At 41.1% G+C, this 18,185-nt stretch overlaps 1 protein-coding gene across 27 annotated transcripts in view; it reads left to right on the top strand.

Annotated features, from left to right (window-relative positions):
- Positions 1 to 18,185, top strand: part of MPDZ (multiple PDZ domain crumbs cell polarity complex component) — a 136,933-nt gene that overhangs the window by 93,978 nt on the left and 24,770 nt on the right. For 18 of the 27 annotated variants that reach the window (XM_084834489.1, XM_084834490.1, XM_084834510.1 and 15 more), the window contains 12 exons: positions 1,359 to 1,469; positions 2,241 to 2,324; positions 4,352 to 4,453; positions 6,014 to 6,085; positions 7,977 to 8,139; positions 8,703 to 8,899; positions 13,807 to 13,898; positions 14,163 to 14,253; positions 14,530 to 14,610; positions 16,572 to 16,664; positions 16,762 to 16,836; positions 17,643 to 17,826. In XM_084834489.1, coding sequence (XP_084690615.1) covers positions 1,359 to 1,469; positions 2,241 to 2,324; positions 4,352 to 4,453; positions 6,014 to 6,085; positions 7,977 to 8,139; positions 8,703 to 8,899; positions 13,807 to 13,898; positions 14,163 to 14,253; positions 14,530 to 14,610; positions 16,572 to 16,664; positions 16,762 to 16,836; positions 17,643 to 17,826 — 1,345 coding nt within the window. The remainder of the gene's footprint in view (positions 1 to 1,358; positions 1,470 to 2,240; positions 2,325 to 4,351; positions 4,454 to 6,013; positions 6,086 to 7,976; positions 8,140 to 8,702; positions 8,900 to 13,806; positions 13,899 to 14,162; positions 14,254 to 14,529; positions 14,611 to 16,571; positions 16,665 to 16,761; positions 16,837 to 17,642; positions 17,827 to 18,185) is intronic. The other 9 variants (XM_084834509.1, XM_084834507.1, XM_084834506.1 and 6 more) reach the window with 4 other exon arrangements.

Here is an 18,185-nt window from a genome sequence, read left to right as displayed (position 1 = left end):
ACTACAATATAATCCACACTGAATTTCATACCACTATTAAAATGTTCAACAGAGGCTTCCTTGCTGGATATTGCAGGAACAGGGGAGAGAAACTAAATGCTCTCCACAGTCAGAAAAGAAACCATGAGTAAAAGGGAGGGAACAAACGGCAGCCAGCCCATCCAAGGTGAAGGAAGTCAGAGTGAATGGGAGAGAGACCAATAGAATGAAAGATGGCCAATAGGATGACTCACAGCTGAAATCAGAAGCCTGGCCTGTACCATGATTGAGAGGGTGTACTTGTTAGTAAGGGAAAGTATAAACAAAGTAATAATGTGACCCCGTGACTCCTGTCATGCACTCCGGCAAGTGAGAATGTGAAGTAAAAGGGGCAGCAACTGTAGGGCCTAAATGGCAGGCTCAGTGGGCCCCTAGAGTGTGATTACACCCAGGGCAGCTCCCCCTTATTCCCCGTGTTACAGATGGCCCTGCAGCCAGCCACAAACACACAAACCCGCACACAATGTTTGACTTTTATATATATATACAGAAGATAACATTCAGAAATGCATTATGGGCAGTATCCAGCGCTGCCTGCATGCTAGCACAACAGAAAGCTAGTGCTTCCTGAAGCAACTTGAAAGGACCAGTTGTGCTAGTGGTTCCTATCCCACAGACGCAACAGAACTAGCAGAGGTGCAGCAGCAGTATGGGCTACTGCCCTGCATCTGTATATTACATAAAATGTGTATATTAGGCAAAATTGCATAAAAAGCACGTGTTATTTATTTATTTCATTTCATTTCTATACCATCCAGTAGCCGAAGCGCTCTGTCAGGAGAAGTGCACACAGAAATACGTACATAATTTCATGGAAACGTTTTAAAAACAAAGTCTCCAAGTTTGGGCTGAACCAAAGTTAAGACTGGAAAAATGAGAAACTGAGAGATTCCGAAATTGACAGAGTCATCCATTCCCTAACTTTTAAGTACGAAAAACGTACGACAAAGTCTGGATCCAACCCAGTATCTTTATTTGTTTCCATTTATGGCACACTTTACAATTACAATTTACATCAGTAACAAAAATGAACAGAAGAAAGATTTTAATGGGATTGTTGTCAAATGATTTAAGGATTCGTATCTTCTGAAGATCCCAGCCTGTCTATTGTCTTGATGCGTCAAAACATCTAATCTTAATACTTCCCTTAAATAGTGAAAGCTTTCAAAGGAAGGGCTGAAGTCAGGAAAGCCTTGTGACTGGTTTTTGTTTGTCTGTTTGTTCTCTATGAAACAGAATTCAAGTAGGATTTCTAGAAGTTGCTGACATTTTTTTAGCTACGTTTACTGTCATGTTAAGTTTAGGCCTTACGATTTCAGGTGGACGGAATTAACCTCAGAGATGCGAGTCATGAACAAGCTGTGGAAGCCATACGGAGAGCAGGCAACCCAGTAGTCTTTATGGTACAAAGCATTATAACCAGACCAAGGGTAAGCATATGAACGGTGGGAAAAGATATACAGAGCCAAACTATGCAGAGAGAAATTAAGTAAATATCCAAACTGGTGCTAGTTTGGGGAAGACAATCCACCATACTAGCAGCAGAAATAGTTGGGTTAGCCCCTTGACCTTGAAATAGCTTGAAAACCTGTTTTAAAATGATTTTGTAAGACAGTGCAGGCTTCTGATTTGAAGCAAATAATGGCAACCAACAGCATGGCCGGTTTATTCATGCAGAAATTTGACGAAGTATTTACATTTCTGTAGACATTGTGGGGAGGTTCTAAGGGTTCTCACACACCAAGCTGTTTGTGGGGATCAAAGACCCCCATTCTGTGCACCTGAGGCCCTCCTGCCATACAGCACCTGTGCATAACCCCTCTTGATTCCCTGCCCATCAAGCACGCCAGCTGCAAGGAACTGTGGGTTGTGCATGCACTGCACAACCTGCCTGGGGCAATATAGTTGCAAAATCCCCCTGTGTCCAAATATACCCTTTTGGTCTGATGCTTTTTCCTGTGCTTTTGGTTTTGCTGTGAAGCACAAGTCAGGAGTGATGGAAGCTTCCTATTCTGTATAATACTCAGAGGGACATGTTTTTCTTTACACTTTTAGGCACTGCACTGCATGGGCAACTCAAACACCTGCAAAGTAGTTTTAATATAGTAGCTTGCATCACTTGAAACTAGACTTCCTCCTTGTAGATTCACTATAAGCTGCATGTTTGATTTACTAGCTGTTTCACAACTTTTGTTTCCCAGCCAGAATCTCTGTATAGCTCTTTATCGTCCTCTGCTCCCAGTGGGCAGAAACCTAATAATCCATTTTACCATCAGTCATCACAGGTAAAGTTGCATGGAGTAGCTTTGCTAAATGTTGGTGATTTGTATGCAGGACGTTAAACTGAGGCTTGTGCATTTGCTGTGGCATGGGCAAATTATACTTTCTTTGTAAGATTTGTAAAATACAATTTGTAAGATACAAATGCCTTTAGTTTGCGCTCTTCATTTGAAACCTGCTGCTGTGTTTAGATCAAGGTCCTATGAGGGGATTTCCAATGTTTGGTCATGGGCAGTCATCTAGAGTGTTAACCATGTTGTGTATTGTGAGCTAACTTTTAATATTGTTTCCTGAAGCAAAAAATAGCTAGCAGTTTAGCAGATGTAGATTGTTTTCTTTCCACCACTGCAGGTTGAGGTTGAAAATTGGTTAGAATGTTGCCCTGGGGATATGAACAAATACTGTTGTCCATTAAATCTGTGTTTTGAAACAACTTGTTTATTAAATAACAGTTACCTATTCCGTTGTGCATATTTTCTGTAACTTATTTGCAAAGGATGAACGTTATAGTGACAGATATTTTCAGATTTTACTTACCGCTATATTTATACATGTTTAAAGCAGGGGGCAGCAACGCAGTACCCATGGGCACGCTAGTGCCTGCCAAGGCCCTGAATGTGTCCAGCAGACCCCCCCCCCCCATGTGCACCAACCCTGCTTTCACTGCTGCTTCTTCCTACTACCTCCGTGCTCACCTCAGGAAGCAGGAAGTCTCCCAAACTGCGGCGACAGTGGGGGATGGAGGAAATCTGGAGGAGGAGGCAGAAGCAGCAGTGGCGGGGGGAAATAATCTGGAGGAGGAGGAGGAGGAAGGGGGACAAGAAGAGAGAGAATCCTGGCAAGGGGGCAAGAGAAATCAGGCAAGGGGGTGGGAGCCAGAAAAGAGCGAATCCTGAAAATAAATGTCCGTGGGACAAATGCACCCACAGGAATGAAAAAAAATGACAGATGTGGCCACGGGCCTGAAAAGGTTGCCTATCCCCGGTTTAAAGCATATAACTTACTGTCTATTGGTTTTTAGTTTTTATTTTGCCTTGTTAATTGTAACTGCGATGGCTGTGCATAAATACTTAAGCATTCCGATCCTATTTGTGCTTACTTGGAAGTAAGTCCCATTTTGTTCAGTGGAGCTTGCTTCCAAGTAAATTGACATAGGATTGGTTAGGAGATTAGAGCACCCCGTGGACATTTACACTTTCACTCTCCCTCCCTTGCCCTTGGGTTGTGCATTCCTTCTCCCTCCCCTCTTCCATGGGAATCCCTGTTCCCTTTCAGTGTCTGAGCTAACCATGATGTCAGATTATATCCATACCAGTGCTAATCATGATTAGGTTAGAGCACAGTTTACAAACCCACTTCTAATGATGGCTACAAACTATGGCTTGGAGGTGACCATGATTAGCAAAGAAAAAAAGTGCAGACATTATGCACTATGGCTAGATAAAAAAGTGAGAGGGATGAGAGGGCCACATGAGTCTTGTGGGGTGTTCTTGATTGGGCAGCATTATACTTCCACTTGGCCCATGATTGTATTCTTCTCAGGCTATCCATACTCAATGAGGGCTAGTGTTGTGGTAGCACTAACAGACAAATCCTCCCATTACACTACAGAAGTTATTGAAACACAAACTTGCCTTTGTAATTTGTAAAGGGATATTTGGAACAATCCATGTGGAATCTTATGTCCATTCCAGATGGTTAAAATCATAGAGGGGCTACATAAGCAGAAGAGCCTCATGAATAACGTGTGATTTATGCATGCGTGCGTGCGTGCAAGCACACATGCACATCACTTGATATCCTATCAATCAGTGGTTCTCAGCTTGAATGTGTGACCTGCTTCCATTGAGCTATATTGTGTTTGTGCTGCTGTGAAGTGATATGGAATTGCTTTCTGGTATTTAATCCGTGACCACTATTTCACATATCCAAGCCAGCATGTGATGTTAGCCAAGTGATGGTCGCGCATGTGTGAAGGTACCCTAATATATCTCCCTTTTGGTTAGCAAGTCCCTTTCTGTTTTTCTTGTAGAACCTTCCTATGCCTTTCCTGCAGTACAACCCTTTCAGTAAGCCTCCTACCTTCAGCAGCACTAACCCTTTTGTTGATCCTCTACAGTTCAACACTAACAAGGTTGGATGATGGTTGTGTGTTTGTGATGGACTCAGTGAACATTTATGTGTTTATATCTTTCTCTTTCTCTTCTGCTTCCCCAACATTTTTTAAACAAAGTTCCCTAAGCCAGTGTCTTGCTGGTAGCATATATCAGAGATGTTGCCCAACGTATCCTTCGTCACCAAAACAGGAGACTTGCAATTACCTTATGACACAGTGGCAGCACAGAGCCTGAGGAAAGGCTTTGGTGGACCAGATCCTGCCAGGATGCCGTGCCTTGAGTTTAGCAGATAGGTGGTTCATAAAAGCTAGGGATCCTCATTGTAACATTTTACACAAGTCAGTATAGATTAAGAATTAGATTAAAAACCCCACTAAATTTATTAGAACAGAGTCCTGATGCTTTTGAAAACATTAACAGAAATATATTCCCCCCCCCCGCAAGTTATGCATATACAGATATAATGTGGAGAACATACAACCTAAGTGATTAACAGTACAATCCTGTCACCACTTACCTGGGAGTTAGCCTCACTGAAATCAGTGGGACTTATTCTGAGTAGACATGTATGAGATTGCACGGTAAATGAATTAGGTAGATGTATGCCTCTTTGTGTCACCAGTCACTAGGTTGCCTTCTTCCCTTCTCCCACCTCCAGTCACAATCCTGGCAGGGTGGATAGCCTGAGACGTGAGTACAGTTGGGACATCCTTGCCTTCCGCCCACTGTAGCATGCAAGGGTTCTGGATTCAGGCTATAAATAGTGGCTGCAGATCCAACTAAGAGTGATAACTGGCCAAGGCCTTTCCTCCCGCCCCATGTGTGACGTCGTCTGTTGTTTGTTAACCATGCTGTGAAAATGGAGAAGGGCCACAGAGGTCCTAGGTTCAATCCCTGTGCATGCAAGCATCCTAGGTTGTCCCTGGTACCTCCAGGTAGGGCTAGGAAAGACTCCTGTCTGACTCTGATGGACCAGTGGCTGCCTTAGGATAAGGCAGCTTCCTTTGTTACTAAAACGGCATATAATAACTGCTTAAATTCAGTCATTGTATCTGTACAGAGTAATAAATAAGAGCAGTAGAATTCATGCTGGCTGGGGAATGCTGGGAGTTGTAGGCCTTTCCCTGTGTAAACATGCATAGGATTGCGCCCTTACTTGTCAAATTAGAATTCCACATGTCTTCTAAGAAGCAAAGAGTGGCACAGGCGGTTGCTTAGGTTCCCCAAATAAACAAACAAAACCAAGATAAGCATCTACCTTGTTTTTGTTTCTTTGCAAAGAGAAGCAGGTGCATAATGGTTTCATATTGTGGGGTTGTTTTTGTAATTTTCTATCAGGAAGACAATTTTGTTGCTGCAAGCCCTTTCCAGGTACATACTGGATGGTGCCCATGACCAGAGATGAACAACTATATTAGACCCTTTAAGAAATGTTGTATCAGTCCAGAGTTAAATTTTTTTGTATAAGAGTTTATATAAAGTTCGATTCCCTATGTAAGAGTTTTCTTACATAGTCCTGAACTAGCTTGTCACCAAGAATACTACAATAAACAACCTACTGTTTTCTGTTACCATAGGATATACAGAATCCAATTAGATTTACCTCCAGTTGCTCTCCATGTAACCCTTTTGCTCCTACACCATTTAAGGTTTGTCTTACTTTGTAGTTACTGTCCTAGTCAATGTTATATCAACACTCCTTGTGTGCTTTCTGTCCCCCACCCCTCAGTTTGGCCCTGTGATCATTTTAAAAGGGCTGTGTGTTCCTTCCAAATGTACCTGCTGCATTCAAAGTGAGGCTGCTGCAGGGTACCCCTTTGACATGTGATACCTAACTTCTATAGAAATTTATTCAGAGAGGGTCTTATCTGTCTCTATTAAAAGTCCTCTATTCAAATTCAGCTATGTTATTCCCATTCACTTATTAGGAACTTTTCCCATGTTACCTGAGTGGCATTGGAACCACTTTCCACAGCAAGATCCCATGCTTCTTTATACCAGAGGCATTTTACACCCAAGTGCATAGGTCTTTTCCACCTGATAGTTGTCCTTCTCAGCAAGACGGAATCAGATGGAATAGATGATGCAATTGGCACCCCTTCCCATGTTGGTTCAGCATACAGATCTTTACCAGAGTGGCATGGGATCTTTCCATGGGGAAGGCTCCCATGCCACACAGGCAACAGTGAGAGCCCCACACACCCATATATTTTAAAATACAACTATGTATATTAAATATGCACTTCCTTCGTAACTGGTGCAACTGAAACCTCATGCAGCCGTTCGCCTGCTCACATGTAGGGCTAAAGTGGGGTGGGGGATATTGGTGCACATGTAAGCCCTGCACCAAAAATCCCCATTCATCTAATTGTCAGTTAGCCCTTTGTGCCTCGAGAGCGAAGGTCTTAAAAGGGTTCTGTAAATGCCTTAAGCTGAACACACTTACAGAGCCCTTTTTAGACCTTTACCCTCAATGTGCAAAGCTGGGTGCATGGGGACATTGGGGGTGGGGTGTACATGCACACCCATGCCCCCTCCCCATTTTATCCCTACATGCAAGCAGGCACATGCCTGCATTCAGGTAAGCTGTATCTGAATACAAAACACTGCATGACAGACTATATTTAGGTCGTAAGGAATAACATGAGTAGTCATTTCCATTTGTCTCAAGTGCACAGAATTTAAAGGTGTGTGTATGTAGTTGTATACATTAAGTAAACTATAGAAATAAATGTCTGCCCTCTCTCTCTCTCTCTCTCTCTCTCACTCTCTCAGACACATACACACACACACACAAAATGGGTTGGATCCATAGTGTTCCTTCCACAAATGAAAGGGCTCCTTCAGTTTGGAGAGGCTGCCATTAGAGGAAATGCAGGAGCTGATTTTTGCCGATCCCCCCTCCCACCTGCAGCCCCTCAGTACCAACTCTTGCACTGTACTAGAGGGGCCCCCAGCCCTCGTGAGTTTCTTTTTAGGGGGCTGCAGAGGGAAGGAAGAATTAATTGAAAATTGCTTCCAACCCCTCACCCTGCAGTGGAAGGGTCCCGCAGGTGGAGTTTTCTGCTCAGGGGAACTCCAGATCCAGTCCAATGCAGTTACTGTCTCAGATGTGTGTGTCCTCCCTGCCCCACCTCTCAATTTCAGTAAAGGCACTTTTGTTTAAATGAATTCCTCTGAACACCCATGTCACTGACTTTTCTATTTGGGATAAAAGTGTATCTTTTTTTCTTTAAAATAGTACAGGTTGACTGGTTTGGAAACATATTTTCACATCTCCATAAGCTCTTTGTACATAAGCCATACACACATAAATCTTCACTGAATTTGGTTTGTAGTCTCTGTCCTGCTTGCTTGAAATGCATTTGAATATTCTGTTCCCTTGCTGTTTTTTCCATCTGTGATTGCCTTTCTATTATATTGTTACTCAGTATTTTAAGTTGAAGCCCAAGCCCTTTCTTTTTTATCATTTCATGCATTTTGTTTTCCCAGTGCCAGTCTGCATGTCCTCAGCCACTATATTTTTCTGGTTCTCCACAGGCATCCAGTCAGTCAGATTCAGAGCCAGAAAAGACTTCATCTTGCAACTTGTCTCTCCCTCCTCCTTCAGTATCTCCAGGAATGAGCACTGACATTGTACAGCAATCCTGTAACAAACACCTGGGAGATTTGGATAAGGAAGATGAGTTTGGATACAGCTGGAGTAAGATTGCTTTTAGAGATAGGCTTTCAAGACAAGATGTTGTCATGCCAAATTGTTACACCTCCATCCACTATGTGATATTTATATTCATTTTTGTCTTGCTTGAGTAAGATCATATTGTGGAAACAAAAGATTTCTGTAGTGCACCTTTTGCTCTGCAAATTCAGGTTCTAGACAAGCCTATTAAGTCCATGAAGCTTTATTATCTGGTTGTTGTTTCACTTATGGCCCAAGACAGATAACTGTTGCCATTTATAAAATATAACACAAATATCCAAGGTGGCATGCACACATATATGTATTATTACAAAGAGAGGAGCTACTGAGTGATTCTCTACAATTTTGTATTTAAAAAATGAAATAGACAGATGTTAGATTTTTCCAGTTACAGAGAATTTCATTGGAAAAGAATAATAGATTCCTCCTTGAATTGTTTTGGTCTAGGTGAAATTATGGGTTTATGATAATGACTATTGAATTCCAAAACTTGGGTTCCTTTAACATTTTCAAACATAAAATTCTGTCCTTGCCACCCACCTGAATTTTTCTTTCCTTATGATTAGGAAAGATCAGTCACCGGTATGGGAATCTGTCAGGACATCTGCACATGATAGAATTGGAAAAAGGGAGGACAGGCTTAGGACTCAGCCTAGCTGGGAACAAAGACCGATCTAAGATGAGTGTTTTTGTAGTGGGAATTGATCCAAATGGAGCAGCTGGAAAAGATGGCAGGCTGCAGATTGCAGACGAGTTACTGGAAGTAAGTGTCTAGTAATTACGCTTAAACGAAACATGCTGACTCGAAGGACAGAAAAACATTTGATTATTGGTGTAAAATGCAGACTTTAATTAACAGCACATTATTTTCATCAGCATGTCCTTTCTTTATCATTGTTCTGGCTTTCTGTTATGAATTTTATGTTTGGACCAGCATTGGTTTTCAACTATTCTAGTATTGGGGTGTGGGGTGCGGGGAATGCTGTGAAACAGGGGAAGAAAGTACATTTGATACCATTTTGAAAGAAAAAATAGTTATGATTTAGTGAAAATACACTCTTAATATAATCTTGGACGCACTTACCTGAACATATGGAACTTCTAAATAGTTATGTATAGGGTTGCATTGTTAATCTACTGTCATGCTGCCTGGAGATTATCCCTTTGTTCTCTAGTTATGCAGTGTCTGATGTCATCATAACTCCTTTTCCTTTATCGTGGTCTCCAAAGACATCAGAACTAATGTTGCAGGAGTAGGCAACAACTCCTAGATCCATCACTGTTGCTGGAAGCCCAGGTGGCCCTGGCAGCTCTGAGTGCCTTTTACCAGCTTCGGCTGGTTCGCCAGCTACAGCCTCTCCTGGACAGGGATAGCTTGGCCACGGTGGTACAGGCGCTAGTAACCTCAAGACTGGATTACTGCAATGCACTCTATGTGGGGCAGCCCTTGAGGCTGGTCTGGAAGCTGGAGTGCAGAATGTAGCAGCTCGGCTGTTGTCGGGAGCTGCTCCTTTACAGCATGTAACTCCTTTGCTGAGGGAACTGCACTGGCTGCCTATTCACTACTGGGCCAGGTTTAAGGTTCTACTACTAGTGTACAAAGCCCTAAACAACTTGGGACCAAGATACCTGAGGAAGCGCCTTCTCCCTTACCAACCTGCCCAGCCACTGAGGTCATCAGAGGGCTTGCTCCTGGTGGTTCCACATGGACCTATGGCCTGATTGGAGTCGACCAATAGAAGAACTTTTAGTGTGGCGGCCCCCTTTCTTTCGAACTCCCTGCCCCTGGAGGTCAGGCAGGCACCAACACCGCATTGTTTCCAGCGCCTCCTGAAAGCAGCACTGTTCCAGGAGACGTTCCTTAATTGACCAGTTACAGTTTTTGTTAGCATTGTGTTTTTAAACAAGTGTAATTTTAATGTGGTGTTTTAATTTTTTTATGCTCTTACGGTTTTATCCTTTGTGTTCACCACTCCGAAACTTGTTCTAAATATGGAGTGGTATAGAAATATTGTAAATAAATAAAATAAATAAACTTCTCAAATTCAGCATGTCAGTCCCAGATGAAGGGACTGAATCGGTTTTGGGACCACTCTTTAGGTTGACAAAAAGTGGAAGCTTTTGATCTCTTTGGTATGCAGTATTAGCTATCATAGTAATAATATTATTAGATGAAAGAATATAATAGCATAAGAACATAAGAGGAGAGGAACATAAGAAGAGATGAACTAAGGTACAGTACAGCATGGCTGGCTGAGGAAAGCTGGGAGTTGTAGGACTTTTTTCTGTCTAAACATGCGTAGGGTTGCACCCTTAGTCTACATTTAGTTTATCCAGTCCACCATTTTTTCCCATCAGGGGTCATCCATTTAACTCCCTGCAATTTGTTTATGACCAGCATCTGCTGTTCAGAGGTATAATAGTCATGGACATTTCATTTAACTATCTTGACTGCTGTTGATACAGCGATCCTCCAGGGTTCTATTTAATCCCTTTTTTGAAACCACCTTAGCAAGTGTCTGTCACACATCTTGTGAGCAAATGCCACAAATGTGCTATTTATATGGTTTCAAGGTAATAACCCCCAGCACTTTGATTTGGGCTCAGAAACACTTAGAAGTCAATGGAGAGTAAACAAACAGGGCTCACATATTCCAATATTGGGCCCCAGTCAATGTTCACAGGGCTGCAGCATTTAGAACCAGCTGGAGTTCCCAAACACTTTTCAAAGACAACCCCACGTAGAGCGTGTTGTAGAAATTGAACCTGGATGTGATTAAGGAATGAGTAACAGTGATCAGATCTTTCTTCTGAAAAAAGCACAGTTGGTATACCATTTATACCTGTGCAAAAACACTCCTGGCCAGAGCTGCCACCTAACAATCCAGGAGCAAGGCAGCATTCCCAGGTTGTGAACCTGAATCCTCAAGGGAAGCGTAGTTTATCCAAAACAGGTTGTACGTCTGCAGCAGTCAGACTTTTTATTGTGAGCAAAGGGCTGGATGTGCCTGATCTCGTAAGTTAAGCAGGGTCAGCCCTGGTTAGTACTTGGATGGGAGACTCCCTGGGAATCAAGCTTCCTGCACTGAGCAGGGGGTTGGACTCCATGGTCTTGTAGGCCCCTTCCAACCCTATGAGTCTAGTCTGACTTATTGTCCTTGGTGCCTGGTGTTACATTTTGCCTTTTGAAAATTTGCCATAGCCAACAAAATCACTACTGAAGTGCTACCTGGACTAGAAATATGAAGGCCCGGAAAAATTTTGGGGGAATTTTTTTTCATCCTCTCTGTAAGATTCCCAGCATAGTTATTATTGATCTAATATATCTTTTACTAAAGATACTATTTAGTATCATCCCCTAAATGATAAACGTTTAGGGATGCTCCAAATCTTGCTCAGTTTGCTAATATGTGAATAGAGTCACCATATCATCATATAAAAGAAAATGTACATTCTTGACAGTTTAGGGTTTTGTTGTATAGAGTCTTGCATTTATGGACTTGTTCTGATTAGATGCTGTAACACTCAGTTAATATAATTCCAATCTAAAACTCACATGTGAAAGAAACACTGTAGGTTATCCTGCCACTGTCACCATATATGACCAAACATGTGCGTTATCCCACCAGTGATTTTTTACTTTTAAAAAAGTTGACTTTGAAGCTTGGGTCTATGGATTTCACTGCCATAGTTTTTAATAAAGTTCCCAATTAGACCTCATTGCTGGTGAATGCTTTCTCAGCTAAAAACCTTTAACTACTTCCACTAGAATAAACCCTCTCTAACTAAAAGAAACTCAGTCACCTGGTTTCTATGGTGTGGGCATGGGATTGAGATCACCACTAGAGACAACCTTAAAAAATAGGAAAAAATACGATATTAACAGAAATTATTTAAAAACAAGAATAAAACATCACTCTTCAAATAATGGGTTGAGATTGCTTAAAGTTTAATAAATTAAATATGGTTGCTTACCATTCCTAATAGGTGAGAGAGCCTTTCCCAGCTAAATAAAATCTCAGCAGCTTCTCCTTCAGACATGATTTCCCTAAACTCTACCCCACAATCAGGAACAGGTTTAGGAATTTCTCTAAACTTCTTTACAAACAGGAACAGAGGCTGTACACTAGCCTCCAGTTGTCTTGTTTCTTCTGGCTTCTGGGATGATTCAGATCTTTCAGGGACTACTTGCAGAATTCCCTCTGGTCAGACATAAAATAGGAACCTAAAATATATTATGTATAACTTGCTTTGCTCATAAAATTATCATATTTGATATATTAACATAATTGGTGTATGTATGTGCTTTTTATGTATTCTTTGAAGGGCTCTGGACAGAAGAAAAGCAGAATGTATTAACTCACTAGGAGAGCAATCCTATGGTCCCTGAGCAAGCATCCTAGGGACCGTAGGATGGCTCAGATTCCCCGCTCTGAAGTCAGAGACAGTGCTCTGACCTTGGAAGAGGGAGTCAGAGATCTGCCCCCTGAACCCTTGCAGCCAGTCTGGAGAGAACCACCCCAGCTACCTCTCTGAGGTCAGTAAATCAAACTCAGAGAGGGGGGAAAAGGGTTGTTCCAGTGGGTGGGAAGGGGAGGAGAGGCCAGGCTATGATTTATCCTGAGCCCCCTTCCCTCCTCCTCTAATGCACCCTTGCTTAGTGGGGCGGAAAAGGCCATCTAGTGAAGAAAGCAGAAATCGGAGGATGGGGAGGCAAAAATCGTCTCCGCTGCTCCTCTTGACTTGTTGGTAGGGCATAGGAATTTCAGAAGCCTCTGAGTTCGGAAGCTTCCTTAAGGCAAGCCACTGGCCTGGTTCAGGTAATGAGCCTTGTACCCATTTGCTACTTTCTCTTGCACATCATAAGAGAACTCTTCAAGCGTTTGTTAAACCAAGTTTCCTGTTATATCCAAACTGAGAAACCAGTTTAATCTCTGCTTACCAGTCAAAACATGAAACCAGGAACTGGTCATGATTTATAATAACCCAACCTTCCCCTGGTGTCTGGCACCCTCCAGACTGGACTCCAACTCCTAGCATGCCCCAGCACCATGGCTCTGTTTCTTAGCCTCAGCCCTTCCCATCTGAAATAAGGGAATAACACCGACCAGAGAAAATACATGTAAGCATTCTAACCACAGACCTTTATACAAATTATTTTAAATAACAAATAGATGGCTTTTAATTGGTTTTTGTTCTGATTATATTGAAAGCATGCTATTAATCTTGAAAAATTAATCTTGAACATTCAGCCACGCTGTTAAGACATAATATGCAACAAAACAATTTTGTTTTGTTTTCATTCTTAGCGACCTGCTCTTCTGTGCATTTTTTCCCACTTCGACAAACACCGAGTCATGAGGTGATCAATCATTAGTAGAAATTGATGATGATGTTCCCAAAGTCAGCCAGCCCACTGTAACCTAAAGGACATTTTCAACCCAATAAGAGAGCCAAATGCAAAACAACAGCTGTTGGGGATTTTGTGACACAGGGGAAATAATTATAAAAGAGAAAGCAGGATTAGTGCATTGCAACCTAACAGTTGAAGAGCAGATTTAATAAATAGTAACGAATGAACTTTACTTTTGACCATGGAAGAAATTGTTTGGAATAAATAAATGTTAAAATGAGTATTCTCACCTGCTCACGCAATTTTGATTTATCTAGATAAATGGACAAGTTCTTTATGGAAGGACTCACCAGAATGCATCTTCAATAATCAAATGTGCACCTTCTAAAGTAAAAATAATATTTATCAGGTAAGCAATCTCTTAACATCTGTATCTAATTTTAACATTTTATATTATCTAAATGCACTTTGTAATAGTATATTTTTTCTGTATAATTCAACTTTTATAGAATTGCTGAAAGCTTCCCTGGATTACATATTTCTTTTCAGTACTCCAACTATTGTAGGTGGTCCTTTAAAAAGGCTGGTATTTTAGGTATCAAAATGTAAAGAAAACTTAAATTGTCAAGAGTTGAAATCTAATTTTAACACTTATGTACTTCATATATTATAGAAACCAAGATGCGGTCCATCAGATGGCCGTTTGTCCTGGGAAATCAGTAGATGCTTCACCATCCTCTTCTGGGACACTTCAACATGACGAGGTAGAATAAAAATTTGATATTTATCTTATTTAGATGATATGATTAATATTTTTATGGACAGAAAATATGAAGATGCTGTTTATAATGTTTTTCAGTGACCCTAAACAAAAAACAAGATTGATTTTAGCTGGACTTGAGCAATTTAATAGAGATGCTTTAATGTAAATTTCAAAGAGGAGAAAATTAGATGTATTGGATCTGTGACCTCTATAATGAATATGGTATGCTGTATTTTTTTGTATACTTGACTTTTGATAATATATTTTCTTCTTTCAGGGTGAAGTGAATGTGTCAAGCTCTATTTTGCCTATAGATTTAAGTTTCTATAAGAATATTCAAAATGTAGAGCTACCTAAGGTAAAATACATGTGGATATACTCTATTAGTGCCATTGTCAGTGGTTCTGAATGGATTGCTGTCCGTGACTACTTTAGTGTGAAGTGAAAGGGACTATTTATGCTACGAATAAGCCATATTTCTACAGTGGCCTCAGTTTTGAATTTTACAATTTCACACACCGTTCCATTGCTAGAATTGGTGCAAATTTTTACCTTTATTAGGCTGTGTTTCATTATCTGGATCAGATATACTCTGCATATCTAGAAGAGCCCAATATGGTGGTGCCATGATCCAAGCCAGTACCCTGATCCAGCATATTCTGGAGACAATGGAATTTGGGATTGGAAAATCCAGCAGTTAAATTTGTCCTTAGTTTCTTTTTATTTAAAGAGGCTTAATCAGAATGACTTAATGGTAAAGCCTGTTCAGGTGTTTACGTGAATGCATGAGGGCTTAAACTGTGTAAGGCAGGGGTGGGGAACCTCTTTTACCCTGAAACCTGAATTCAGGCTCAAAGAAGCTCTCAGGGGCCACATTCCAGTGGTGGGTGGGGCTAAAGGCAAAGGGGGTGGGGGCAAAAAAAATAAAAATAAATCCAGCATATTGTAGTTTAAAGCTTTTACTGCAAGTAACTAAGCCTTAGGAGAAGCAGTTCAACCCTTAGAATTGGGAAAAAGCTACACAAAAAACAGGAAACCACCAAATGATCGGTATTTGGGGGAAAGGGGGCAGGGGGCATGGCCATCTAGGGAACCCTGGAGGTCTGGATTTGGGGCCCCAGGAGGTCTGAGGTTCTGACAACGGTTACCATTTGTATTTTGTCTCACAAATGCCTTTAAAACATTTCCCTAGTCGCCTAGGAGCTGGTTATCTTTGAACAGCTCTTGTATTATTTATTAATTGATGATGATGATGATCATCATAGAATCATAGAATAGTAGGGTTGGAAGGGGCCTACAAGGCCATCAAGTCCAACCCCCTGCTCAATGCAGGAATCCAAGTCAGAGCATCCCTGACAAATGGCTGTCCAGCCTCATCTTGAAGGCCTCCAGTGTGGGAGAGCCCACCACCTCCCCAGGTAATTGGTTCCATTGTTGTATTGATGATGATGTTCAAATGACCTAACCATGATCTAACCTTTGGATCAGTATGGATTTTGTGGGAAAGACTTATGTGATTTAGTCCTGCCCATATAGATAGGCCATTTATAAATTTTCCCACCATGTGAGAGCTGTTCATGCTTAACATCATGTATATGGCTGAGATAATGCTGCAAGGGCTGTTGTTCATTATCTAAACTTCCTTGATCTATTGATGCATTTGGCTTTGTTTAGATATGACACTAAATCATGATTTAGTTATAAGAATGAACTGCAGTGGGCCTTAAGATCACATCCCCCCCCCCCCCGGTTCAAACACGAGGCGGAGTTTGAAAGCTATCACTTCCATTTTTGATTAACTTCTGCTTGCCATGTCCTCTGAACCTGAACAAACTGTGGTTAATCTTAACTATGGTTTGTGGAAACAAGCCAAACCATAGTTTATGAAGGTGACTAGTTAAGGTTAACCAGGGTTTGGGGTTTAGACAGCATACTGAACTGTAGTTATCTAAAACAGAAGCTTCCAATCTCCTTGTGGCTGTGCCAGAGGAGGAATGGGGAAAAGGGAGTTTGCAAGGCCGTGGCTCATTCTTGTAACAGTAAACCATGGTTTAACATTATATCCGAACATAGCCTCTCTCTGTACCTGTAATTATCTATACTGATTTTTTTTAACTTAATTTGTCTCTGAAACGCATATTCTTTAGCTGCGAGAAGATTTAAGCAAGGATTTACCTAGGAATTATATATCTTTATAAACACCTTTATTTTAAATGTTTTAAAAAGTAACAAATAATTGAACCAGTTATAAACATAAAAAGCATCCATACATTAGATAGCTTTGATTAATGTTCTTCTGTAATCTTTGTGATTCCTTAGGATCAAGGCGGCATAGGTATTGCCATCGGTGAAGAGGACACACTTAATGGTGTAGTTATTCAAAGTATAACAGAACATGGTGCAGCAGGAAAGGTAAACAGGGCCATTTCTTTTCAGTGAAGAAAATGATAAATATATAGGGGAGGATCCCCCTCCATATCCCATCTGTATATTTTGATTTTGATTCCAGGATGGTCGAATTAAAGTTGGAGATCAGATTCTAGCAGTCGATGATGAAGTGGTTATGGGATACCCTACAGAAAAGGTACTTGAGCAATTAATATACTGTGCACTTTATCCATGCCCGTTCTTCATAACTACTGAGGGGTTAAAGATATACAGGATTCTATTTAGGCATTTCACTAGCTTCTCCAGTACCAGGGCTGGTTTATGTGAAGTGTTTAAGGGCGGTCAGACTAGGCTAAAGCTTTTTCTTTTCTTTTCAACCATTTCTGTCCCATTTCCCAGGGCAAGTTTCAGCTCAAAAAAGCATTTTAGGTTGGTTTTTATTTTGGAAATTTCGGTAGCCCTGGCGGCTATTCAATAAGATTTTCTTCTTAAGAGATCATGGAGCAATGAGGGTTGCTGTGGGATTTTTTTTAAAAAAACTGAAAAGTAGTATAAGTTTTTGCTGAAATAAATAATAAAAATAAATGTGTTAATCCAGCCTCCCCCAACATGATGCCCTCCAGATGCGGTGGACTACAACTCATATCATCCCCAGCCAGCATAACCACTGCCATGCTAGCTGGGGATGATGGGAGTTGGAATGCAACACATCTGGAGGGCATCATGTTGCAGGAGGCTACATTAATCTTTTTAGCTGAAATACTAGTGGTGAGCCCTTTGGCTGGAAGGGAGGAGCAGGGGAAATTACAGTCCAGCCTCCCTTCTCAAGCAGCTGATTGGTGGCAGAACTGAAGTGTAACTAACATATTTGTTGAAAGAAACAGGATCTGCCATGCTCTTGTAGGTCTACTACAATAATTCTGCTGAGTACACTAGACTGAAAAATCACATATCCGTATTGGTTTGTTCCATGGCAATTTGTTATTTTTATTGTTCAACAAGTTTATCAGTTTGCTGAAGACCTCAAAGCCCACTGTGAAACTCACAATCAATTCAGTTGAACAGGAAAGTCAGACGGCTGCTCAGCCACAAACACTGATTTTCAGCACTACTTTGGGTGAGAGAACTAATATCGAGCAATCAGCCACGCCACCTTCTGAATCTCCAGAACCTGAGTCAATTAAAAGTAAGAATCTTCCAGTTACTCCAAGTCTTACAAATGAATTCAATGAAAAATGCACACACGCTATTGAACCAATCACAGTTCCGTTCTCCTTCTAGGAAGGTCTGAATTATAGAACTATAATAAGCCATTAGCCTAAATATCATTGAGTTGGTGGTCCAAGTTTCTTCCTTGCGAAGGCCCACCTTCAGCAGGTTACTTAAAGAAAGACATGTGTTGTTGCCTAGCAAACTCATGTATTGTTTTTTAATCCTTTCCCCACCTTTTGTCTTTGATAGAATTCCTGTTGGGTTCTAATCAGTTTATTATGAAGTAGAATATAATGTATTAGAAGGTATTCAGCTGCAAGACAAGTACTGGTC

This window comes from Heloderma suspectum, chromosome 2 (genome assembly GCF_057233095.1).
Source record: "Heloderma suspectum isolate Gila_16-S chromosome 2, 16-S_ref, whole genome shotgun sequence".
In the NCBI taxonomy this organism is placed as follows: Eukaryota; Metazoa; Chordata; class Lepidosauria; order Squamata; family Helodermatidae; genus Heloderma; species Heloderma suspectum.
This window is presented reverse-complemented; position numbering and strand designations above follow the sequence as displayed.